The sequence below is a fragment of the Podarcis filfolensis genome (genome assembly GCF_964270895.1).
Source record: "Podarcis filfolensis genome assembly, chromosome: 8".
NCBI classification, from domain to species: domain Eukaryota; kingdom Metazoa; phylum Chordata; class Lepidosauria; order Squamata; family Lacertidae; genus Podarcis; species Podarcis filfolensis.
This window is the reverse complement of record NC_139611.1, coordinates 70,869,626-70,896,925: the sequence shown is the minus strand read 5'-3', so window position 1 is coordinate 70,896,925 and position 27,300 is coordinate 70,869,626. Positions and strand designations below refer to the sequence as shown.

The following is a 27,300-nucleotide window of genomic DNA, read 5'->3' as shown; positions in this document are numbered from 1 at the left end:
TATATGTGTGTATATATCCGTTCCTTGGAGCTGAGGAGGACCCACACAGGTAAACCAGGATGCTATGAATTGTCTAGAGGTGTTGATAATCTGTGTGAGGTTGGGCAGCTTCTTCAGACCCTAGACTTGATTCCTTTGTCCCCTTGGCTCCCCCACCCCCAGGCTGCCCAATGAATCCTCTTGAGGCAGAAAATAATATAAAGAGTTTTCTGCCTCAGCAAGGATCTTCCTTAGCCCTAGCACTTACCTGCACCCTCTGTTCTTCTGACTTGCACTTTGAGCTTACCCTCTTGGCCATGGGTAGGCAAACTAAGGCCCGGGGGCCGGATGTGGCCCAATCGCCTTCTCAATCTGGCCTGCGGACAGTCCGGGAATCAGTGTGTTTATACATGAGTAGAATGTGCCCTTTTATTTAAAATGCATCTCTGGGTTATTTGTGGGGCCTGCCTGGTGTTTTTATATGAGTAGAATGTGTGCTTTTATTTAAAATGCATCTCTGAGTTATTTGTGTGGCATAGGAATTTGTTCATATTTTTTTCCAAAATATAGTCCGGCCCCCCACAAGGTCTGAGGGACAGTGGACTAGCCCCCTGCTGAAAACGTTTGCTGACCCCTGTTCTTGGCTTTTCCTGAGTACCGGCTTTGTCCTATACCCCCTGGCTCACCTATAGGCGTGGTTGTGAGGGGAAAGAAGAGTTTCTTGGAGAAAAGGTTGGCTTTTTGTTGTTGTTTAGTCGTGTCCGATTCTTCGTGACCCCATGGACCAGAGAACGCTAGGCACTACTGTCTTCCACTGTCTCCCGCAGTTTGGACAAACTCATGCTGGTAGCTTCGAGAACACTGTCCAAACATCTCGTCCTCTGTCGTCCCCTTCTCCTTGTGCCCTCAATCTTTCCCAACACTAGGGTCTGAAAACTCCATGGACAAAGACAACAGGCATATAAAAGGTGGGCTAAAGTAAATGTAAAGGGACCCCTGACCATTAGGTCCAGTCGTGGCCGACTCTGGGGTTGCGGAGCTCATCTCGCTTTTGGCCGAGGGAGCCGGCGTACAGTCATGTGGCCAGCATGACTAAGCCGCATCTAGCGAACCAGAGCAGGGCACGGAAACGCCGTTTACCTTCTCGCTGGAGCAGTACCTATTTATCTACTTGCACTTTGACGTGCTTTCGAACTGCTAGGTTGGCAGGAGCAGGGACTGAGCAACGAGAGCTTACCCCCTCACGGGGATTTGAACCGCTGACCTTCTGATCGGCAAGTCCTAGGCTCTGTGGTTTAACCCACAGCGCCACCCGTGTCCCTAAAAGGTGGGCTAGAGACCTAATAATTATGAAAAGGAGGATGGTGAGAACAAAGTCCAGCTAAATCGCCTCTTGAGATTCATTTCACGGACCTGGGGGGGGGGGGAGAGGAATGGCCCTGTACAGCTGCCGTGCCAGGACTTGGCAGCTCCTGTCCTTTTTCTCAGCGATATCAGGCTGGCAGCAAAAATCCGCTCGGCGGGTCGCCAGAGGCTTGATAGGCAGAGCAACATTTGGGCCCGGTGAGTCAGTGGAGTGTGACACAGCCGGAGATCTCCAGAGTGGCTTTTTATGGGCTGGATTCGGAGAACACCCGTTGGTGCGAAGGACTGTGATGCAGTGGAAGAACACCTCCTTTGAGTGCAGGTTGCCCCAGGTTCAATTCCTGGCGTGCCCTTGTAGGGCTGGGAGAAAATAATGCCTGAAATCTTGGACAGCCTCTACCAGCCAGTGTGGAGAGCTAGGGACCTTGCTGGATGGGGCTCACCCAGCCTAGCAGCCTGTTCCTTATAGCAGCCGACCAGATGCCGAAGCCGGCAAGCAGGACCTGAGTTCAAGAGCACTCTCTTTTTCACCGCATCTTCCTGTGTTGCTGTGATGTTTGGTGGAGAGGGATGTAGCTCAGTGGTTGAGCACATTTTTACTATTAACATTATTTCCTGCCCTTCACCAGCAGGTCTCAAGAGCACATGTATGCAAATGGCCTCCCCAGCATCTCCAGGTAGGAGTGGGAAAGACGCCTCATTGAAGCACCAGAGAGCTGCTGCCGGTCAGTGCAGGCGATGCTGAGCTAGACTGAGCAGCGGTCCGCCTTGACCTTCAGGGACTTGGCTTACTCCCCGCCCCCTTTGGCAGTAGATAAGCAGAACAAAGAAAAGGAGTCTCTTACCATTTGCAGATATTAATGATCACAGTGAGAGAACAAAGAATCCATTCCTAGGAATGAAGGTGCTCCCAATTAAGGGATCCCCCCGCTTCCCCCCCTAGTCACCCATGTCAGTTCCTCGTCTTGCAACCATTGTCTTTCTGTGTTGCCACCCACTCTGTTCTCCTTGACCTTGGGCTGAGCGGATGGATGCTTACCAGTGAGAGAGAGTCTGTTAACTCTCTCCCAGTTCTTCTCCTAGCTGTTCACCACCCAGTTCTTCCCAACTTCTGTCTTCTGAACTATGTCCCTCTGCAAACCACTGTTCCAAATCTATACTGTCCCACTGCTCCTGGGAAGATTGAGGATCCTGATCCTCAGCACGGTCCCTGTCAGCTGCTTCCTATGCAGAACTATTGTTGTCCCTCTCCTTCACTGGTCAGCTCCTTTGGAAGGACTTCATACCACACCGAAGCCTTCCTCTGCTAGCTAGTATTGTCTACTACAGTTGACTCTCAACTTATGTTCCAGGGATAGAGCACAAAGCCAAAATCACGCATAGTCAAAGCACTTTGGGTGCAAAGGCAGATGGGATTGCCAATGTATTTTTTCCCAGATGCCTGCACCCTTATTTTTATTTTATTTTTTTATTGCCAAGTGCATAAAGCTGAATGTGCACAGGTTAAATGGGTGCAAGTTGCAGCTCTCCTGCAAATCAGGCATGCACAAACTATCCAAACTGTTGGGTCAATTTCGTTTTTCACTAGAACCTCGAGATCTGCCAACCAGAACCAGGTGCAAACAACATACAGTCAGGATTAAAGGACAAGGCTCACATCTTTCGCCTAGGAATTTGTCTCCAGAACTGAACTGAGCTCACACTCCTTTCGCACTCAAGCCCACAGCTGTCTTCATTTCATCCACTTAACTGTAGTGGGGAAAGACATACTGGGTTGCATCCACTATTAAGCAGTGTAGCCTCATAGACGTGAATGGACATCACTAACTTAGGTCCATTAATGCCATAGGAACATGGGAATCTGCCTTAAACAGAGATCAGTGGTCCATTCTAGCTCAGTGGCTCCCTGACTGGCAGTAACTCTCCAGGATTTCAATTGGAGGGTATGTGCTTCTGGCCCCACCCACCACTGTCATGTGACCTCTGGGAAGTTGCCCAGAAGGGAATACAATAGGGTTGCCATATTTCAAAAAGAGAAAATCCGGACACAAAAGTCATTGAGCTATTTTCGCAAGATCTCAACAAGAAAAAGAAGTTTCAAAGCTATTTTTAAGGAAATTTGCCTAAATCTACACTTCCAACATGGGTTTGCCGTATGTCCAGATTTCCCCGGATGTTTAAGCAATTTCTGCCCGGACACTGTTTCCGACAGCCGAATCCCGCAATGTCTGGAAAATTCTGGAAAATATAGCCCTCAGGCGGGTGGGGAACTTATCCCTATTCTTGAATGTGACGAAGCTGAAACCAGCTCCCTCACACACACACACACATAGATATATATATAGACTATTAGACAATTGTGTATCCTACCCTTACTCCAAGCAGCTGGGGATAGCTTACATGGGGTTCTCAGTTTACCTCTGAAGTTAGGCTGCCAGCCAACAGGCTCCATGACTGAGCAAATATTTCCCCTGGCGTTTTCCCACGTCCAAAGCCAACGCACTCTTGAGATGCACCACCGTGGATCTTTCTGTCTTTGCCTTGCTGAGAAGAGTCACAAGAACTGCTGTGTCATAGCAGCGAAGGTGACCAGGATACCAGGGGAAGAACTTAAGTTATAAGATTACACGTTGGGGACAGTCCAATGCCTTGTAGCTAGTGCATCAACATCATCATGTTACAGTGGTACCTCAGGTTAAGTACTTAATTCGTTCCAGAGATCCATTCTTAACCTGAAACTGTTCTTAACCTGAAACACCACTTTAGCTAATGGGGCCTCCTGCTGCCACCGCGCCGCCAGAGCACAATTTCTGTTCTCATCCTGAAGCAAAGTTCTTAACCTGAAGCACTATTTCTGGGTCAGCGGAGTCTGTAACCTGAAGCGTATGTAACCTGAAGCATATGTAACCCGAGGTACCATTGTATTATTATTATTATTCACCTTCTGCACTGTGGTTCAAGGCAATGCACAATAAAAAGGAAACAGCAGATGCATTTGAATTAAAACAAAAGAGACACATATCACTAAGTTACCCAGCCGGGAAAGCCATTCAGAACCAAACTGTTCAGTTGCTTCCAGAAAGTGCAGACCATGGGCACCTGTTATCATGATGTGACGTCAAACGCATGTGTGCCACTGGGCACCCACAATCTGGGGCACAAGTTAGCACCTCTGAGTGAGACCATTGGTCCATCCAGTTCAGTACTGTCTACTCTGACCGGCAGCAACCCTCCATGGTTTTTGAGGCAGTGATTCTTTCCCAGCCCTCCCTGATGAAGCCGAGATTTGAACCCAGGACCTTCTGCACGCAAAGCAGATGCTCCACCACTCCAGGAATTTTGTGCAGCGTCCAAATGACCTCCCCCTTCAAAACATCACCCCAGATTCCCCCATTTAATGTGGGTTTAATGTTTCTTCGGGAAATTCAGTAAGCAAAAGTAAATCCAGATTACATGGGGGAGCGGGGGAGCGGAATGGCATTTTGAAGGCGACGATATGTAGAGGCTGCAAAAAAAACTTGTGTGCATAAGCAGGGATGATCTAGGATTCTATAAATCCACAGCTAGCTTGCCCTGCAGAAATATCCCTGTATTAATGTAGCAGATCACAGTGCAATAAGGGCAGGGGTTACCAGTGTTTTCTGGGCCAGTAGCCACATTTGCAAAGCAGAGATACTGCAAAGCAGAGACACTACAACCTATTTTCTCTTGGTTACAATAGCGCACTTCTTTCAAGCCTAATTTCAATGGGGCGGGGAGATTCTGCGGGCACCACATTGGCAACCTCTGATTTTGGAAAAGGCAAAGCAGAGGAAACTTGTGGTTTTCCGTTTGGGTGGCTGCCAGCTTTTTCCCCCTTCTTTTAACTTGCTTTCTGAACCAAAGCTCATTAAGTTTTAACACAGGCAAGCACTGACAACTTGAAGAATGTGTCCCTTTTTATTCCGTTCTTTAGGAGTTACACACTGGTGCAGAGGGTTTTCTGTCCAAACTAGCTGTAATGGTACTTTTGACTCTGCTCGAGTGTTGTTCTCTTTATTTGCTATTTTGTGGTCACTGCCTTCGCTGAAAAAGTCTGTTTCTTAGGACACAGTGGCGCTAGAAAGAAAAGTCAAGTGTGAAAGATTTGTCATGTTTGCTTGGCGGAGCCACAGCCCACACCTCCACCTCCTTTGTTAGTGGGCAAGAAAGCCCTGTTGTTTTTAAGCCTCCAAATCTCTGTACCTGGGCCAGGGGACACTGCGAAGTCACACCCTCTTTCCCTGAGCTAACTAGCCTGCTCCTCATCCTTCTTGCCTGGCTAGAATACATCCTTGCACTCTGATAATACCTCTTGCTTGCCCAGATGGACGAGTAGAGCATATCCTCCAACTTTTCAATAATAAAAATAATAAAATAAAATACTACCCAGCCTATCTGACTAGGTTGCCCCAGCCACTCTGGGCAGCTTCCTATACATACATACATACATACATACATACATACATACATACATACACATAATAAAACATTTAACATTAAAAACCTATACAGGACTGCCTTCAGATATCTTCTAAAGGTTGTATAGCTACTTATCTCCTTGGCTCGGGGGGGTCGCATAACTCCACACCCTCCAACATTTCTCTGATGAAAATAGGGACGTCCCAAGGAAAGTGGGACATTCTGGGATCAAATCAGAAACCGGGACAGCTTCTGTAAATCCAGGAATTGTCCCTGGAAAAAACTTGGGAGGGCAAGAGAGCATGTGTGTGGATGTAGAAGCTAGCCTTCTATACAAAGTTAAATTTTATTTTCACTTTTCTGCCCACCTTTGCATCTAGATTTGCTCACTTACTGGCTTATGTACAGAGAGCTAGCCTGGCTGAACCAACCAATTATATCTTGGTTGTGGGAAGTGCATGAAGTCTTGTGTTTCCTCCTCAAATTGCTTGGGAAAATCTACAACACTTCCTCTTCCATCAATAAAGATTACCATCTAGTTTAGCAGTGTTAAAAAAAATAATACCATCCTTTGCAGCATTAACACAGAAACCTGGGACAAAGCTGTAGAGCTTTATCTGGGAGGCTGTAGGTGGCCTGCATGTAAAGTCCCTCTAAAAAGAATGACAATATGGCCCCCGGAAGGTTAATGTGGCCCTTGGGCTAAGGAAGAGATTCTCTCCACCTGCAGAGATTAGAGCTTCAAGGCCCTGTCTTCTTGACCATCATGGCGAAGTCAGTACAAACTAAGCAAATTAACAGATGTTAGTCTAAGGGTCCAGTAGTGATGTATGGAAGTGAGAGCTGGACCATAAAGAAGGCTGATTGCCGAAGAATTGATGCTTTTGAATTATGGTGCTGGAGGAGACTCTTGAGAGTCCCATGGACTGCAAGAAGATCAAACCTATCCATTCTGAAGGAAATCAGCCCTGAGCGCTCGCTGGAAGGACAGATCCTGAAGCTGAGGCTCCAATACTTTGGCCACCTCATGAGAAGAGAAGACTCCCTGGAAAAGACCCTGATGTTGGGAAAGATGGAGGGCACAAGGAGAAGGGGACGACGGAGGACGAGATGGTTGGATAGTGTTCTCGAAGCTACCAGCATGAGTTTGACCAAACTGCGGGAGGCAGTGGAAGACAGAAGTGCCTGGCGTGCTCTGGTCCATGGGGTCATGAAGAGTTGGACACGACTAAACAATGACAACAAGTCTAAGGGTGATGTGCTAGGCTGTTTAATATATAGATTTTATTGCATTAGCCGTGTGGCCATAGCACAACATACATAGAAATAACAGCATAACATAAAATGGGGGTGGGGAGGCAAAGGCAGACATCGTCCTGGGCAAATACCCAAAGGGGGGGGAAAGGAGATAACAGAAACAACAGGGGATCCAAAACACCGAATGACCGATAGTTCAAGAACAAAAAGACAAAAAACTGCCGAGGCTGGAGGAGGATCATCAAAGGGGTCCTTCAGCTCCCCGGATCCGTCCCAGCTCCACCGTCCTTGCACTACAAAGCTACCTGGAACCTCATCCGACTGTGCAGAGTATCGACTACAGCTGTGGTGCCGAAAAAGAAGCCAGTGCAGCCTTCCTCCTCATCACACTGAGCAGGAAGTTAGCTGTCATCTCGGTGATCCAACAATCAGAATCTTGCAAAAAGAGGGACACTATCCAGGGCTGGATTGGGAGATGAAGCTTGTTCATGAGAGGAGTTAAAAACCGAGATCTTTCATCTGTCCAGTTGGGACAGAAGAGCATTACATGTTCCATAGTCTCCAGGGCCGAGTCATTACAGTTGCATGTTCTGTTTGCGATGGGGACTCTGGAATAACGACCCTACAGAACTGCTGTAGGAAAACAGTTGAGACGGGCACAGGTAAAGGCCCTTCGCTTAGCCTCCGAAGAAATTGTGAAGCAGTATAGAGGGATTCCTTCAGGGGGAGGAATAGCTAGGGCTAGGCCTGAACACGGCCCTCTTGCATCGGCAGCTGTGTTAGAGAAGTCAAGTAGCTGTAACTTCTTTTTAATTGAAGGTAGGGCCGCCGGACTGATACACTCTAATTTAAGAACAGTTTTGCAATTCAGATTAGAAAGAGAGCGGAGTTTGAGGTTGATTGTAGTTTTCCAAGGGGAATTATGAATATCTCTTAGGATCAGGTTGGAAAAACCACCTCTAATTCGAGCATCCGATGCTAGTAGGTGGGAGCTATAGGAAATGGCTCGACACCATGCTCGTTTTACAATTGAGGGCTGGGCGAACTCAAGTCGTAGGGCTGCACCTGAGACGCATCTCGGGACACCGGAAAGAGATCTCAGAAACATATGAAGTGGGCGATCCAAATTACCTGATATTGCTGTAGTCCATACTTCACAGCCATATAATAGTTTAGGAACAACTTTAGCATTAAATATTTGAATTGCTGCTGGAAGGTGTTTGCCGCCCTTCTGGTGGTAAAATCGGACAATGGCATTGGAGGTCGTGGTTGCGGCGAAAAAGGCAGATTGTAGATGGGTAGTCCAGGAGAGATTATAAGTGAATATTAAGCCTAGATATTTAAAGGCTTTTACCTTTTCTAAGTAGCCACCTGTGATCTTAAGCGGCTCCAGCTTGAGTTTGCGAGAACGAGTGAAGTGAAGGACTTTTGATTTTTTATAATTAATATTAAGAGCTTCCGCCTTACAATAGGCGATAAATGCATTAACTGCATTTGCTAGGTCCGCAGCTGTTCTGGATAAGATGACAGCATCATCTGCATAGAAAAGGGAAGCAACGGGGTGACCTGCTAAGTGAGGTGGATACTTAGTTGCTAGCTTCAAAGGGGAAATTGCATCATGAAGATAGAGATTAAACAGTAAAGGGGCCAAGAGACAACCTTGTCGGACGCCCTTGGCCGTTGGGAATGGGGTGGTAAGGGAGCCGTTGGGACCACTTCGGACGCAAGCTGTGGTGTTTGAATAAAGGGAAATAATTAGGGAGAGGAGGTGTGGATCAATTCCCAGACGGGCAAGTTTGGACCATAATCTCTGCCTAGGAATGGAATCAAAGGTGCTAGGCTGTTTAAATACTAGACTACTCGCCACAGGGAGGCAAGGAGTTAGAGGCAGGCAGGCCAAAGAGGTGGAACACTTTCTCCTCCATGCTTACTAGAGAAAGTGAGTGGACTGACAAGAAAGCCCACTCCTCAGTACCAGGGCATAGAAATGTAGCAGGCAGCCATTGAAGCAGATTCTGTCCCCCATCTGCAAGGGCAAAGAGAGTAGTAACATTTTGCAACCTGGTAACTCTGGGGAACATATTGTTAGGATTTTTATTTATCCGAGCTGCTCCAGCGAGTGGTACTATTGTACTGTTTTGTGGACATCGTGTGAGTGTCTGAGAGAGCGTGAGAAAGGAAGTCTGTATTATCTCTCCCTGTACTGTTGGAAATTAGTTTCACTTCTGTATGTGTCGCAGTTTTCTGTACTGGTGTTCAAAGAGCACAGACGTGCTGATGGAGTCTTTGAGCATAGACTGTAAATAAAGTAGTTATAGAACTACGAATCTTTCTTCTGCCATGAAATACAGTGGTACCTCGGGTTACATGCGCTTCAGGTTACAGACGCTTCAGGTTACAGACTCCGCTAACCCAGAAATAGTACCTCGGGTTAAGAACTTTGCTTCAGGATGAGAACAGAAATCATGCTCTGGCGGCGCGGTGGCAGCAGGAGGCCCCATTAGCTAAAGTGGTGCTTCAGGTTAAGAACAGTTTCAGGTTAAGAATGGACCTCCGGAACGAATTAAGTACTTAACCCAAGGTACCACTGTACCAGAAGACTAGTGTGCTCTTCTCAGAAGAGAAAGGTCACTTATCACTGGTCTCTCTGGACTGAGGGTGATTTACAGCCAGGGAGGACCACCGGAGAGATGCTCTGAAGACTTGGGAAGGTGGTAGCCTTCTCGGGGCATGTTTCCAACACTTATTTCCATGGCTGAAATAAGGCCACACCTAGGAGATCCCTGCTGAATCACACCAAACTCCTGACATACCCAGTACCTGTAATAGCCATCCAGACAGAACCAGGGAGCCGCCCCTCAGCAGAATGTTCTAGTATCAGATGCACCCAATAAAGTTGGTACTGTAGCCAGCAAAAAACTTCTGCCATAACCAATTTCTTAAGACATGCCAACTGACATGACTGTTTTGCTGCAAAAGCCTAACACCACAAGACTCCTCTGCAAAAATAAATATATTTAATCCATCGGCACAACGGGTTAGGCAGCCCGCCAAGTTTCTGTCCTTTGTGGAATGCGTATTGCGTGTCTCCACCGGGACTACAGTGCCCACAGATGTTAAGACACGGTACATTTTAAGCACGTTTGCTACTTGCCTATACATGCGGAGACATCTGGAAATGTGGAAGGATTCACGCGTCTTAAACACTGCATGCAAAGCTGTTTTGTAATTAGAGTTTCAAAATCAAAAGCTTGAATGGCAATTAGGACGGAGGCAATAGGCCTTTGTTCTGGGCATTGAGGAGTAATTAAAGTGAGTCTGTTAAGCTTCAAGTTCACATGGCTGCAGCTGCACAAAACACAGCTTCATGGTGCTACATAAGCCAGAGTGTGAGATAAGCTCTGCTGAGAGTAAAGGTAAAGGGTAAAGGGACCCCTGACCATTAGGTCCAGTCGCGGATGACTCTGGGGTTGCGGCACTCATCTCGCTTTACTGGCCGAGGGAGCTGGTGTTTGTCCGCAGACAGCTTCCGGGTCATGTGGCCAGCATGACTAAGCCGCTTCTGGCGAACCAGAGCAGCGCACGGAAACGCCGCTTACCTTCCCACCAGAGTGGTACCTATTTATCTGCTTGCACTTTGACGTGCTTTCGAACTGCTAGGTTGGCAGGAGCAGGGACCGAGCAACGGGAGCTCACCCCGTTGCGGGGATTCAAACCACCAGCCTTCTGATCGGCAAGTCCTAGGCTCTGTGGTTTAACCCACAGCACCACCCGCAACCCACTCAAATTAATGGGTCTATGTTAGGTCCCATCTGCACTTTGCACTTCGAATCATCATAGCTTCTCCCAAAGAATTCTAGGAAGGGCAGTTTGCTAAGGGTGCCAAGAGTTGTTAGGAGACTCCTATTCACCTCACAGAGCTACAATTCCCAGGGGTTTAACAACCAAACCCTCTTGCCAGGTTCTACTGCAAATATTGGCATCACACAATGATGCTCTAGGCGTCCTCAACCAATTCAAAAGAAGTCATTGGGTCCAGATGACAGCCCTCAGAGCATTCTTAAGAGAAATCAAATGCGAAACTGCTGATCTAACAAGAACATGCAGCTTGTCGCTAATAATCAGCCTTTGTACCCGAAGAGTGGAAAGATTAAGTATTTGGGAAATATATTGGGATTTGGACTGTTGCAGACCAGTTAGTCTGACATCTGTCCTGGGAAAACTGGTGGAAAGCACCGAGAAAATAGAAGAACAAGCTTTGCTAGAGAAGAATCAGCATGGCTTCTGCAAAATAACTATCCTTTTTAGAGTGTTTTATGGATTTGCTAGGGAGAGGGCGCTTATGGCCATGTCTTGCTCCTTCACTTCCAAGATGTCCACTTGAAGGAATATGCTACTGGATAGGCCTGATCCTGCCGGGCTCTTATGCTCTAATCTGGAATACAGCAGTCAATGCCATGGTCAGTGATGTGGAAACTTGCTACCACCCACCTTCCCGGCTGGTGCCGCCTTAAGGTTCATTGCCCTCCCACGTCCAGTTGCAATCACACACTCAGAAGGCAGAAACATCATGTTTATTAGCAAGTATCAATGTGACATCTGTTTTTTAAGCAAGTACATGTACCCAAGTGGCATCTGTATTTATACAAAGCAAGGAGTCTGGCATAAACAGTGGTGCACAGAGTAAGCCTGCAACAGAAGGGTACTCCTAGCCAGAAGAAGAAAGGGCCCAATCTCTACTCCAGGAAGGTCCTACTGGAGTGTAGGGAAATTGCACTACAGGATCACCACCCTAGAGGCAATATATAGTCTCTGCTGCCAGAACCTCAGCAGGGAGGGGGCAGAGGGGAATGTCACTTCTGTGAAGAGTGAGCAGCCCTTGCAGCTACTAGCGAGGGGAGAGCAGGCCTGAGATGCTTGCTGGCTTCCGGTAAAAACTGAGAGCAAAAAGCCAAGCTAGGCTGCTTCCCTATTACTTTCCGGTGACGGCAGGCTTTTCCTGGCGGCTGATGGGGATGCTGCGCTCCACTCCAGGAAGAGCCTGGGTAGTCGGTGCCGTGATGGATAGCACCCCGTCGGGAGACAGGGCCGAGGTGATGGCTGCGGGGTCAACCCCCTTGGGGATCATGTAGCGGCGGTGGAACTCCCGGGAGATGTAGCCATGCTCATCCTATAAAGAGCAGAGACGCAAAAACAGGCAAGTGACTAAAGGGGGTCCAGAAACCAGCACTCTCGCCAATAAATTTATGTATTTATTTCAGAAAATTTATACACCGTTTGATTGTTTAAAAGGAAAAAGGTCAAAGCAGTTTACGGAAAGATAAACCAGTAACCCCAAGTAAAATTTTAGAACCCTACTTCTAGAGATAAAATACTAAAACACTGAAATCGTCTCAGCTTCCTAAGTATCTAGGTAAGCTTGTTTCAACGGGAATGGTTTTAGCAGGCACTGAAAGAGTGTGCAGTGAAGGCACCTCCTTGATGTCAACAGGCAGGGAGTTCCAAAGTTATTTTATTTATTAAATTGGTTAGTCGCTTTATATTGCCTGCCCAAGGCAACTCAAACAGGAAGTTCAGGCAGCAACACATGCCTTATTATTAATAATAATAATAATAATAATAATAATAATAATAATAATAATTTATTATTTATAACCCGCCCATCTGGCTGGGTTTCCCCAGCCACTCTGGGCGGCTTCCAACAGAATATTAAAATACAATAGTCTTTTAAACATTAAAAGCTTCCCTAAACAGGGCTGCCTTCAGATGTCTTTTATTTACAGATGCATGTAGTTTTTGCACATTTCAGGCAGGGCTTGTGGGGGGGGGGCAGGGCGGGATCTGTGGCCCTTCCAGATGTTGCTGAACTACAATTCCCTGCACCTCTGGCCATAAACCCTGTTGGTTGGGACCAATGCAAGCTGCAATTCCAACAACATCTGGAGGGCCACGGATTCTGCTCTGGACACTGGTGGTGCAGCAGCAGATGTTTTTCCAGGCAGTTCCAGCTACTGAGGTTTCCAAATCCCTGTGTACAGACTAAGTGGACTCCAGAGTTCAATAGGATTTGCTTCCGGGGTTGACTTAGGATGGCAGCTTTAATTTCCTGCTTTTGGATATGCCAGTGTTCTTCAACCTCGGGTCTTGGAAGTTGCTGAACCACAAACTCCATCATTCTCAGGCAGCTTAGCCAATGGCAGCTTAAGGATGGCAGGTGCCCAGATTTTGCTGAACGACAACTCCCAAGGTTGAAGAACACTGGCCTACGGCCACCACAGGGATCTTTTAGGTCAGGGCCACCCCACAAAGAACCCATGAAGCCACATACCGGCCGTTCCTCATGCTTGGCATGAACTTCGATGTAGTCCCCAATCACCTTCACGCTCATCTCTTCAGGTGAAAAATGCTTCACATCCAACAACACAGAGAACTTGTCTTTGTCCATCTTCACCTGGGTGGAAGGGGGAAAACAAAGTAAAAACTGGATTCAACAGACAGCATCTTCTGCAGGCCAGCTGTCCCTGCGCCCAGGGGTGCTGTTGTGGACAAGTCAACACCCTTTTACTGCTTTCTTCAACAAGCCACAGGGCAGGCACTAACACCACTGGGCATATTTAGCAAGGATGATTATAACTCATTGAACTTGTTAGTTGCCAGCTGAACAAAGTCTCCCAAAAAATAGATACTGAGAGCACAATAAACACAAGTACAGTTGTACCTCGGGTTAAGAACTTAATTCGTTCTGGAGGTCCGTTCTTAACCTGAAACTGTTCTTAACCTGAGGTACCACTTTAGCTAATGGGGCCTCCCACTGCCACTGCCACGTGATTTCTGTTCTCATCCTGAAGCAAAGTTCTTAACCCGACATACTATTTCTGGGTTAGCGGAGTCTGTAACCTGAAGCGTCTGTAACCTGTGGTACCACTGTACATTACAATAAAAACACGTCTACGGGGGGGACGGACATCCCCAATAACAGAAGCACAACTAATAGCAAACACCACCGCAGTCCATCAAAAGCCTGGGGAAGAAAGTAAGTGCTCTAGTAACATACGCAGCCAAAGCGCAGTGCTTGCTTTCCTCTTCCCTCACCATGCCTTCTTCCTTTTATATCATGCCTTACCAGACTGTGAACAACAACTGTCTTAATCCAGGGATCGGATGCCCAGGCCCAGGGGCCAAATGCTGCCCTCCAGGTCTGTATCTGGCCCCGAGACTCTACCCAGATCACACGCTTCTTCCAAGACCACACCCTCTTCGAGGGTTTGTGCCTGGGTGGAATACGTCATTGAATTCTGCTGAGGCTTCTCGTTTGTCTGGATGGAGGACCAAACAGGTATGCCAGGGTGTGCAGAGACTAGCTGACTGCATAAGGCAGAATTCACATTCGCTGCTCTGCTCATTCTCGGCTCTGGCCTCACCTACCAACACAAAAGGTTGTCCAGAAGGGAGCAGTGTCGTTGGGCTGACAAAAGTTCCCTGCCTCTGATATTATCTTTTAATATATGCACAGTGTTTAGGAAAGAAATTAGCCACTTTAATTGTTAAATAATAAGTTAGAGCCAACATGAAGCCGCTTTATGAGCACTGGGTAGCAGTTACAGAAACCAACGCAGCAACAACCCCTCCAGGCTAAACACAACCCTTTACGATATGGGCGAGAATGCTCTGTATTTTACACCCTTTTGTAGCTAGCTAAGAATATCATAGAATTGTAGAGTCGGGCCACGAGGGTTATCCAGTCCAACTCCCTGCAATGCAAGAATCTTTCGCCCAGTGTGGGATTCGAACCCAAGATCAAAGAGTTTCAGGCACTACCGACTGAGCTATCCCTCAGGGTCTTCTAGATTGGATCACTGTATATTTAGAGCCAGTGCGCCAAGAACACAGGAGCAATCTCCCTGCCAAGGGGTGTGATGAAGCACATTGGAAAAAGCAAGACAGAAAAAGCCAAAGTATCCCAGTCATGCATGGGGAGTTAAGTGGCGGCGGCAGCAGCAGCAGCAGCACAAGGCTGTGCTGAAATCTCCCCAAGGATGAATTCTAACAGTTGAGTCTTAATGCCACAGTCCTTAAAAGCACCCCTCGTTTCCCAGATCCGATTACATATTATTTAGTCATTATTATTTATGGAGCTGATGACTACAGCTCCTTTGCATGCAGAGAAAGACCCTGGTTCAACCCCCCCCCCCGGCACCTCCCGTTCTAAGCAGAAGGGACTTGGGGGTGGGGGAAATTCTTTGGATTCCCCACCAGTGTGGACAGCAGGAACAACAACCAATGTCCGACTGAGCGAGGAAGCATCTCTAATATAGGCAGCAACTATCTGGGGTGATGGAGGAGGTCCAAGGTTCAGTTCCCAACTCCTCCAGTTCGGGATCAGCTATCTGGCAGCAACGTGGGTCTCCCTGGGGACCCTGGAGAGCCACTGCTGGTCAGAGCAGCAGGTGCTGGCCTAGAGAGACAAATAATCTGATCTGGGGCAAGGCCACCTCTTATGCCCTCATGCTGGTAAGTAACTCCAGGCAGCTGTGGGCAGAGAGCCAACAAGACAGTGCGTCTTCTGTATAGCAAGAGTCCAGAGGGCGGGTTGAGCCCTGCATGCCAGCCCCTTCCCCGCAGGGCAAGACAACCCAGCTGGCATTGTCTCCCCACCCTGCTCCCCCATAGGGCCAGCTGGGGAGGCTGAAGAATGTTACCATAATAGGTAAGCACAGCCCGCCAGCCCCTTGGCACCCTTTCCTCTTCCAAGCGCGCACCTTCACCAATTGGCAACAGCAGCACCACTGCTTTAGAGTCCGCAGACCGCTTCCCCGCAGGAAGCGTCACATTCCCGACACGCAGGCATACCCATTCCCACGACGCAGGTCCAGACACCGAGCGCTACCCATCTTCGGGCATTTCTGCTCCCTTTTAATCCTAAGCAACCCCCTCAGCAGCCTCCGGTTAGGCGGGGGACCTGCTGCGCTGTTGCTCGGCCAAAAAAGCACTCTGCATATGGCCAGAGGCATCACGACATACATGGGGGGCGGGATTAGAAAACTAACTTTCCCCGTGATCTTTCTTTTCTTTTCTGGTGCAATTCCGCACAAAAGCCCCAGATGCGTTCAAAACTTAACGCAAGGCGCACCTACCTCCGAAAGCCCCGTGTCCGGCATCTGCGGCATCGCAGGCATCTGCAGGCTGGGCGTGCGCATGTAATAGGGGCTGAGCGTGGCCGGGAACAGGTCGCTCTCGAAGAGCCCTTCGCCGAACCTCTGGTCGAAAAGACGCGGCGGGAAGAGCGACGGGAAGGCCGAAGGGAAGCCCATGGGCCGCCGCATCCAGGGGTGGTGGATGGCGATGTCCATGGCGCGGAGAGGCGAAGGCGGGCGAGAAGTCGGAGACGCGCAAAACACAGACCGCGGGCAAGGGAGCGCACGCCCAGCCCGGCCCGCCGCGGCGCCTTTTATACCCGGCCGGCTCCGCCCCCTGGAAGCCGCTGGAACGCAGAAGAGCCTTCGGGACGGAGCGGGAAGCCCCGCGAAGCGCCCGGGTGGGCGGGGCCACTGAAAAGGGGCGGGGCCTGGCGCTCGCCTAGCCTCCAGGCTCACGTGGGAACCGATGGGCGGAGGCGCGGCTCAGCGGGGAAAGGCGTGTCTGGATCATCCATGCCATCAGGATTCTATTCTGGAAAGGAGGGAGCCGGGAAGGTTCTCTCGGCGTTTCCCCGGCTTTGAGCTCCCATCCAGCCCATTCCCACGTTGAACGACGGCCCTGCTGCGACGCCGCAAAGTGGGAGGGCAGTGTAACGGTAACGTCTGAATTGGGGACAGGTGGTTAGATGGGGGAGGGGGGAAAGGACATCGTTTCTATTCCCGTCGGTCGGTGCTGCCCCGCCCCTCCCGGCCCCATTTCAGACGTTACCTTTATACACGGGAGAAGCAAAACGATGGTGGGCCGGAAATACACCGAGGGAAGAAATGTGAGTCCTTGTTTCCCTTTGAAAGAGAGCGCGCGTTAACAGATCTTTTAAAGATTTGTCTCTGCTTTCACGACTCGCAGTGGAATAAAACTATCATAGGGGAAAGTACGCTATAATTTGAGATTTCCACAAACCCAGACATTTTTTGTATCATTTGGCATTCATTCCTTTGTCACATAGGCAGGACAACCTTCATTTTGGAGACAAACATGGACACAAGCCTGCCAAATCTGAACTTCACGACAGTCAAATAACACTAAATGTATTCTCTGGGTGTTGTTGTTCTTTAACTGTGAAAACAGTTTTTTCTTTCATGAATTGGACTTTGTTACTTAAGCTGCAGAAGTAAATGTACATATTCTATGTGCTGATGATTTTTTTCGTTAGTTGTCATAAGTTCTTTTGGTTTTTGTATACATTATAAAATGCAATAAAATATCTTTACAAAAAACAACCACTCTCCACATTTATGTCCCTAACACCGTTTCCTGCAACCCACATTCACTTGTTTCCTTCCCTTCCTCCTGGCTTTGCCTTCTAGCCTGATATAATCCTGGGAACTGTAATTTGTGAAGGGTGTTGGTGGGAATCGTAGCTCTACAGCCCCCGGGAGCCTTGGGGAGGGGGAAGCCATGCACTTTAAATATATGGTGTGTGTCAGTGACATGACCTAATAAAGGAGTTTGGAAATGTTCACAAAGCATTATTTTAATTTACGGCATTTAAAATGCTTATGCTGCCTTTCAGCGCAAGTGGAAGCATCCCTGTTGCGCCTGGCAACATGCAGATACTTGCTTGCCCTTCCTCAGCCCAAGGCAGAACCCTGAGCTCACTGGACCAACCCTGCAAGGACCAGGTGATGGATTGATGGAAGAGACAGCACATACCCAGCATGCTTAGCTGCTTCAGCAGCTTCTCCCTTTATGTAGCACTGCTTGCAAAGGACCTGGGGGGTTTCCTTCACAAAGCAGGACAATCCAGAATGCCAACTGGGGAAGGGATACAGGAAGCCCAGGAGGTCTGCTCCAAAAGATGTAAACATGCTTAACTCATTCATTTGACTTTGTTGTTTAGTTGTGTCCGACTCTTCGTGACCCCATGGACCAGAGCATGCCAGGCACTCCCGTCTTCCACTGCCTCCCGCAGTTTGGTCAAACTCATGCTGGTAGCTTCGAGAACACTGTCCACAACCCCATAATCCCTGTCTCATTGGCCAAGCTGGCTGGGCTGATGGGAGTTGGAGTCCAGCAGTACCCAGAGGGTCACAAATCACCCCACTTTGATTTAATGGGACATAGCATGCTAAAGGGACTGATTCACACCTCCACCTACTGCACAAGTCCTGTAGTTTCTCGACAGTACAGGTATTTCCCTCAAGTCACCATTTTGGGAAATATTTCGCACCTCTAATCCAAATCTCTGGGGGAGAACACACACGGCAAATTTCGCTCCTTTATAAGCAAAGGTAGTTGGAAAGAAGGGACTCTATATTATAGAGGAACAAGATTTGGAGGCTTTCACAAACAAGAGTCTTGTGGTTCAGCTTTTTCAATATGCAGCCTGGGATCTTGACATGTAGACCACACAACTGGTCAACACCTGGCTCACAGGTGAATGCAATAATAACCTTGGTTGGAAAGTACTATAATATAAAACAAGCCTGCAGGATCAGGCCTTCTGACTTGCTCGAACTTTTCTCCATGGTGTTTGGTCCACAAGTGTAGGAAACAGCTGAAAGATATACTAAATGGCATTCTAATGCACAGTTTACATACAGCAGTCATCTCTCCCTACCACAAGCACACTTTTCTTGCTGAGCATACAATGTTGCCTCCTATAGCAAGCCGTGGGATTGGGTTAGGGAGACACACCTTTCAAATGCCAAATCACCTTTGAAGCAGAAGGGATAGCAGCCCAGCTTCCTGCTCAAGGCCTTTATTAGGCTAATTGATGTGAGACTAGTAAAGCTGATTTGTTTCCCTGAAAAGTAATTTACAAAATTAACATTGTGGTATAATGAGCACAAAAGTTCCAATCTTTTGGCACTGTTAGCTGCTCTCAGTTTCAACTGGGAGAATTGTCAGTGTATACTTAAAACGTTCTTATTGAAATCCTTAGGATGTGCCCCTGACCTTAAGTATATTTATTTAGAAGGGGCTAATTATACATTACCTGCAAAAGAATGCAGCTGTGAAGCCCCAACACAATTTTTTAAAGTGAAAAAGCAGCCTGGGGAGAGGATAATTTAGAGTTGAGAAGCAGCAGGGGCAGGAAATATGTTAAAGGGGAGGGGATATTTTTTCCCTAGCCCAAGGAGATGATAAAAGCGTGTTCTATGAACTATGTTCTGTCTGCATATGTTTGGGAGGGGGACAAACATCACTACTTTATTACTCAACTTGTATCCCACCCTTCCTCCCAAAGGAAATCAATCTCAGAATAGTAATACAACACATTATAAACATAATGTTGTGCACATATTTAAAGCATTTAAAAAACTATTTTAAAAACATCTAAAACCAATTGCAGTAGTGGATAGATGTAGCAATACCTGATAATCAAATATCTGAGTAAACAGGAATGTCCTTGAGTTTCTCCTGAAAGCCAATACCAAGGGAGACAGATTCGCTGCTCCAGGGAGGCCATTCCACAAATGGGGAACGGTTTCAGAGAAACAGACCAGACAAGAAAGGAGGAGGAGTGCCGTTATATGTCAGGGATGTGTATAATACCTGTGAAGAGATCCAAGATTTAGAACCTCAAAGCCAAAGTGAGAGCATTTGGGTCAAAATTAAGGGAGAGAAGAATAACAGTGACCTCATTGTGGGAGTTTACTATAGATCCCCAAGCCAAACGGAGGACATAGATGATGCCTTCCTGGAACAGATGGCCAAGCATACAAAAGGAAGGGAGATAGTAGTAATGGGGGACTTCAATTACCCGGATATTTGTTGGATGTCAAACTCAGCCAAGAGCATAAGGTCAAACAGATTCCTCACTGGCCTTGCAGACAACTTCATTGTCCAGAAAGTGGGAGAAGCAACAAGAGGAACAGCCATTTTAGATCTGGTCCTAACCAATGTTGATGACCTGGTTAGTGGGGTAGAAGTGGAAGGATCATTAGGTGCGAGTGATCATGCTCTTCTGAAGTTTACTATACAGCGGAAAGGAGCAGCCAAGCATACTAGGACTCAATTTCTTGACTTTAAGAAAGCCGACTTCATAAAACTTAGGGAAGTGCTGGGTGAGATCCCATGGACAGTAATACTAAAAGGAAAGGGAGTTCATGATGGCTGGGAGTTTGTTAAGAGGGAGATAGTAAAAGCACAACTTCAGGCAATACTAATGAGACGGAAACATGGAAGGTACCTAAAGAAGCCAGGGTGGCTATCTAAATAACTTTTAACTGAGTTAAGATTAAAAAAGGATGTGTACAAAAAATGGAAAAGGGGGGAAACCACCAAAGAGGAATTCAAACAAATAGCCAGCACGTGTAGACACAAAGTCAGAAAAGCTAAAGCACAGAATGAACTCAGGCTTGCTAGAGAGGTTAAAAGCAACAAAAAAGGCTTTTATGGGTATGTTCGTAGCAAAAGGAAGAACAAAGAAACAGTGGGGTCACTCAGAGGAGAAGATGGTCAAATGCAAACAGGGGACACAGAAAGGGCTGAACTCCTCAATGCCTTCTTTGCCTCAGTCTTCTCCGATAAAGAAAACAATGCCCGACCTGAAGAATTTGGAGCAAATGATTCAGCAGAGGAAACACAGCCCAGAATAACTAAGGAGATAGTACAATAATACTTGGCTAGTTTAGATGTATTCAAGTCTCCAGGGCCAGATGAACTGCATCCAAGAGTATTAAAAGAACTGGCAGATGTGATCTCAGAACCACTGGCAGTCATCTTTGAGAATTCCTGGAGAACAGGCGAAGTCCCGGCAGACTGGAGGAGGGCAAATGTTGTCCCTATTTTCAAAAAGGGGAAAAGAGAGGACCCAAATAATTACCGCCCAGTCAGTCTGACATCAATACCAGGGAAGATTCTGGAGCAGATCATTAAGCAAACAATCTGTGAGCACCTAGAAAGGAATGCTGTGATCACCAATAGTCAGCATGGATTTCTGAAAAATAAGTCATGTCAGACTAACCTGATCTCGCTTTTTGACAGAATTACAAGCCTGGTAGATGAAGGGAATGCAGTGGATGTAGCCTACCTTGATTTCAGCAAGGCATTTGACAAGGTGCCCCATGATATTCTTGTAAAGAAGCTGGTAAAATGCAGTCTTGACTATGCTACCACTCAGTGGATTTGTAACTGGCTGACTGACCAAACCCAAAGGGTGCTCATCAATGGTTCCTCTTCATCCTGGAGAAGAGTGACTAGTGGGGTGCCACAGGGTTCTGTCTTGGGCCCGGTCTTATTCAACATCTTTATCAATGACTTGGATGATGGACTCAAGGGCATCCTGATCAAATTTGCAGATGACACCAAACTGGGAGGGGTGGCTAACACCCCAGAGGACAAGATCACACTTCAAAATGACCTTGACAGATTAGAGAACTGGGCCAAAACAAACAAGATGAATTTTAACAGGGAGAAATGTAAAGTATTGCACTTGGGCAAAAAAAATGAGAGGCACAAATACAAGATGGGTGACACCTGGCTTGAGAGCAGTACATGTGAAAAGGATCTAGGAGTCTTGGTTGACCACAAACTTGACATGAGCCAACAGTGTGACGCGGCAGCTAAAAAAGCCAATGCAATTCTGCGCTGCATCAATAGGAGTATAGCATCTAGATCAAGGGAAGTAATAGTGCCACTGTATTCTGCTCTGGTCAGACCTCACCTGGAGTACTGTGTCCAGTTCTGGGCACCACAGTTCAAGAAGGACACTGACAAACTGGAACGTGTCCAGAGGAGGGCAACCAAAATGGTCAAAGGCCTGGAAACGATGCCTTACGAGGAACGGCTAAGGGAGCTGGGCATGTTTAGCCTGGAGAAGAGGAGGTTAAGGGGTGATATGATAGCCATGTTCAAATATATAAAAGGATGTCACATAGAGGAGGGAGAAAGGCTGTTTTCTGCTGCTCCAGAGAAGCGGACACGGAGCAATGGATCCAAACTACAAGAAAGAAGATTCCACCTAAACATTAGGAAGAACTTCCTGACAGTAAGAGCTGTTTGACAGTGGAATTTGCTGCCAAGGAGTGTGGTGGAGTCTCCTTCTTTGGAGGTCTTTAAGCAGAGGCTTGACAACCATATGTCAGGAGTGCTCTGATGGTGTTTCCTGCTTGGCAGGGGGTTGGACTCAATGGCCCTTGTGGTCTCTTCCAACTCTATGATTCTATGATTCTATGACCATTGAGAAGGCCCTGTCATGGATAAATACTAAGTGGGCAGCAGCCAGAGGTCCTCTTCTGTCCATTGTAGGGCCTAAGATGGCTGGGGAGTTACTCCTTTCAGGACTGGGGTTCCAAGCCATTTAGGGCATTATATGCTAACACTTATTGATCTTGGTAGCTGGGTAACTTAATTGGTTCTACTTGAGGACAGAGACTCTTCCCCCACCCAGCTTTATGAGGCTATATAATGCATTTTGAAACCCAGAATATTGGAGTAGTGGGGCATGGCCTGACCATAAAAATAGTATTTTTAAAATGTGCAGAGTTGTTTCCAGTTTGTAGGGAATGTTCCATTTTGATTTAAGAAAAATGCATTAAAATGATTTATTTATAAAACAAATAGCTTAGAAGCAGCTTATTATCATACGAATATCCCATCTCTCCTCCAAGGAGCTCAGGGTGACACAGGGTTCCCCTCCTTCTTCATGTTATCCTCACAGCAACCCTGTGAGGCAGGTTAGGTGGAGAGACATCCAGGGACCTTGTGGATGAGTGGAGATTCAAACCCTGGTCTCCCTAGTCCAATGCTCTAACCACTAGGCCACACGTTTTTAGATAATGCCATATTGCAACCACCTTGTTCGCAAAGCTCGCTTGCTGTTTCCATCAGTCAGAACCTTGGCACGCACATATTCTCAAAGGATTTTAAAAGAGCTGCAGCACAATTTTCCGCAAGGAGTCCGACTGCTTGCCTCTGGGGCTAGGTGGGGCAGTTACCCCATGAGATCAGTGGTGCTCCAGTGGGATCTAAGCATTCAGAAGAACAGGGTAGCTCATAGTCAGACTATTGAGCTTGGGAAAGGGTGTGGACTGTTCCAAAGCGTCTTCTGGATTACATCAAAAGGCTGGAATGCTGCTCTCAACTCTTTTGGATAACAGGTGTGTTGCCGTTCCAGGTATAATCTCGACAAGACTTCTCCCTTCCCTGAAGAAAAAACAAGCAGGATTTTCTCTCTACTGCTAGCCCATTTCTCAGTTAAAAAAAAAAACACAAAAACACAGTTTTTATGCTACTCTTGTATCCTGTTCTGCAGTTAGCAGAAAGAGCAGAATACTTAAAAGCATCAAAGCAAAGCAGTAAAATAAGCTAAAAGCCAGATAATCATGAAAGCAGCACAGACCAGCCAAGGGGGTTAAAACTGCACCCAGAAAGCTTGGTGGTAGTGGAGGGGGTGGGTGAGGAGTCCTTCGCCTGGCGCTGCTAGGAAGAGACGCCAGACAAACCTCTCTAGGTTTTCTCGTTTGGCAGAGACAGTCCCCTAAACGTTGAAACGTAATGTCATTAATTGATGCAAATTGCTGCTGCGAGATGCAGTGATGGCTGCAGCTTTCAAATGGGATCAGGCGAATTTATGGAGCGTGGGCAGCTATACTGGGGGGGGGGCAGTATTAGACGTAATGTGCAAATGGAGCCTCCAGATGCAGAGGCAGTTTAGCCCCAAATACCAGGCATGAAGGAGAAGAGACAAGGGAATGCTGTCGGCTTCATTCCCCGCTGCTGTAGATCCTAGATCAGGGGTTGGGAATCCTTTTTTGTTCCAAGGTCTGTTTTTCCTTCTAGGACACCTTCGGGGATGGAAGGTTAGGTGCCAGGGGTAGGTGGAGCCAGAAACCCAAATGGGAAGAGCAAGGAATGTAATTTCTACCTCTGTTCAGCAGGCTACTTTCCACATGCTCATGTGCTACTCTATCCTGTATCCAAACAAGCAAGAGGTATTATCCAGCTTTAAAAGCACATTCCACTCTAGACAAAAACATGCTAGGAGGATGAAAAGCAGGGCTGGTGGGCTGATGCAAGGCCTGGTGAGAGTCCCAAGGACCAGATATAGAGAGGTCTGGAGTGCTACACGTGGCCCTGGGTCTGAGGTCCCCAACCAGGGTTCTTGATGAATTCTTGGTCTGATCCAGGTTGACTTGTCTTATGTTATGTAATGTAGATAAAGGACTGTATGGGCAATCTCTCCAGAATATATTTGTATTTCGAGTGATCTAACTCGGTTTCCCTCTTCCTGCCCCGTTCCTTCCTTTTCCCTATCTTTTGTTAAGCACTATGATGGCTGAGAACAGCCTTTAATTTCCTAGTCCTAATCTGTTGGGAGGAAGTGATATTGCTGGGTACCTTCTTTTGATGTTGGACATCAAGTGTTGAAGAAAGTGAGGCATTGGTAGAAGCGGCTAATGAATAATCTGCAGGTAGCTAGTAGCATGTGGTCAGTCGGGCAAGCCACAGGCTAACAGGTTAGCTATCTATAAATCAGATTATTTTGGGCCGAGTTCGGAGAAGCTCGTGCATGAACTGATGGCCATGGGGCTGTGCAATCTCAGGCAATCTATTATTATTAATAAAATAATAATAGTTATTATTATTTATACCCCGCCTTCCTGATTCAGAAAACTGGGCTCAGGGTGGCTAACAACAAATTTAAAACACTTAATTGATGCAACAAATAACAGCATAAAATACAGTATAAAATGTTGCTTGGTGTGTATATATTGCTTGCTGTTTAGAATAAATTCTTAAATCTTCTCACTCACTTGTGTTTTGTATTGCCTCTGAATCTTTTTTTTCCTAAAGAACCACCTTGCATTTGGCAAGACAAGGACTGAGGCAGAGCCAAAGTGGTGCAGTGGTTAAAGTGCTGGACTAGGACCTGGGAGACTAGGGTTTGAATCCCCATTCGGCCACGTAGCTCGTGGGTGATCTTGGGGCTCTCAGCCTAACCTACCTCATAGGGCCGTTGTGGGAATTAAGCAAGGAGGGGGAGAACCATGTACATTTGCCACCTTGAAATCCTCAAGAGAGAAAGGTGGGCTATAAATGAAATTTTAAAATGTCACGTGCTTTAAATGTATGTTGTATATGCAGCAGACAGACAGATAGCTGTTGATATGTAATGGTAATGAGATGAACTGAAATGACTTCCAAATCCCAGCCTCTCAAACAGCAGGAATTGCTTCCCAATAAAGAGAGGCGAACATAGACAAACTCCCCCTACTTCCATCCCTCATCTGATGGGTCTAGGACCCGGGAGACCAGAGTTCGAATACCTGGGACACGAACTTCATGGCCAAGTGGTACATTACTGTTTCACATACAGATGCAAGAACAGTATGTTTGCTCCATCCTTCCCATTTTAGAAATACAGATTTGTCTGTGAAGCGCTGGTTTCAATCTGAATTAGCAATTGGTTTGTCAAAGGGAGGTAAATTAAATCCAAAGCGAAATGTGTACAGCCTCCAACGCCAAAGCAACCCTGAGCAGGTTTCAAGGAAGGAATGGAAAAAAGGAGACGGGGTGAGGAGCTCCGGCAATCAGATGAAGAAGGCAAAGGAGGTGAAAAGCTAGAGAGGCTGCCAGTTCAGGTCAGACGAGATACCTCCATTCATTTGCACCCACCTTGGGTGGCATCTCTGCTCCACTTTTAACAACAAACTTCTCTGGAAGAGGGCGATGTGCAGCCTCAGTGGGTGTGCATTAGCCACACCTGATAGTTGGTATATTTGTGTCAGCAGCTCCAGAGATAACAAAGCAGGTGGAACCAAGAAAAATAAAAAGAGTAGCAATGATAAGAACAAAAAAAATTAAAAATGGAAAGACGAGAAAGAAGCAAACAAGATGGCCATACTGCAGCTTGCTGCTGGTTTATATTTTGTAGTAAATGGGTTGGATTTTCAATGGGACTTGTTCAGATAACTTAGCCTGATTCCACCCCAATGGCCTTATCAGCCAAATGACATTCGACAGGTAATATCTAGAAAGCTTCTTATTTTTTAACACAATCACTTTATCTCTAATACCTGGAAGCGCTTCGCCTGCCGATGTTCACCAGTCATGGAAAGAGAAATGAAAAGTGGCAGCATCTGTAGCACCTCAGAGCCCAACCCTAGCATTGTAGGGTGAGGATGAAACACTTTTTCCAACAGCTGGGCCTCCTACCTCACAAATCACTTGGCTCAACTGCTGCTCTTCACAGACTTTCTTGCTCCTAGACCAGGTCTGAGGAACTTTTGTGAACTCCTCTGCTGCGAGATGTGTCACGTATGAATGCAGGACAAGAGGAAACAAATGAGATTGGCTACAAGTGTTGGCACCCCCAGAGAGGTCTGCCTAGGTGAAAGCGTTTTCAGTCGTAAATATATTTTTTACTGCTTTTTATTTTTGTTGTACTGGATGCCATTCTCTATTGCTGATTTTATTCTGTTAGATTTTCATTTCCTATTACGTTTTACGTTTTAAGGTTTTAACTTGTCTGCCCATAGGACTTTTGTCGTCAGGTGGTATAGAAATATCGGAAACCAACAAAATCAAACTTTTGGCCTTCCAGGTGTTGCTGACCTACGACTCCCATCAACCCCAGGCAGCACGGACAGCAGCCATGGACGATGGGAGCTGCAGTTCAGCAACCTCTGGAGGGAGAGGTTCCCCATGCCTGTCCTAGGCACAACCATATGTCCCCCAGAGCTTCTACAGAATTGCTTCCAGAGGTTTACCTCTACCTAGAAAAACAAGTACTTAAAAAAATAACAAGGCAGAAACCATTCTGGGAGACTGGTTGTAATTAACATTCAGTGAGCTTTAGGTCCCCAACGTTGTACATACGGGCCTTCTGAAATCTCCGTTGGCATCCCATAACCTTCTATTCTCTCCTTGCTTTGTAAAATTGAGGTTGGATGGGCTTTTTCATTTTGTTTTGCTGGGGAAAGTCGCCTGCTTTTCATGTCTGTGTTGTCCTTGATGTGAGGCAGCGGGTACAAAATTCCACCTATTTTCCTTTTGTGATGCCCACAAGTTTCTGCTCAGATTTTTAAATGTCCCGCCCCCAAAAAAGGTTGGGGACACCTGCAATGAGTTCATGGCTGGAAGGAAGCCTGCGCCTCCCCCCTCCGCTTAGCA

The 27,300-nt window shown here is 47.0% G+C and overlaps 1 protein-coding gene across 1 annotated transcript; it reads right to left on the bottom strand.

Moving 5' to 3' along the window:
• Positions 1–11,600: 11,600 nt before the first annotated feature.
• On the bottom strand, positions 11,601–16,580 carry HSPB6 (heat shock protein family B (small) member 6). Its single transcript, XM_083628149.1, has 3 exons — positions 16,176–16,580; positions 13,370–13,492; positions 11,601–12,211 (listed from the first exon to the last, which is right to left on the bottom strand). Exons 1-3 carry the CDS (start codon positions 16,389–16,391, stop codon positions 12,014–12,016), a joined length of 537 nt encoding a protein of 178 aa, XP_083484275.1. The 5' UTR covers positions 16,392–16,580; the 3' UTR covers positions 11,601–12,013.
• Positions 16,581–27,300: the final 10,720 nt, after the last annotated feature.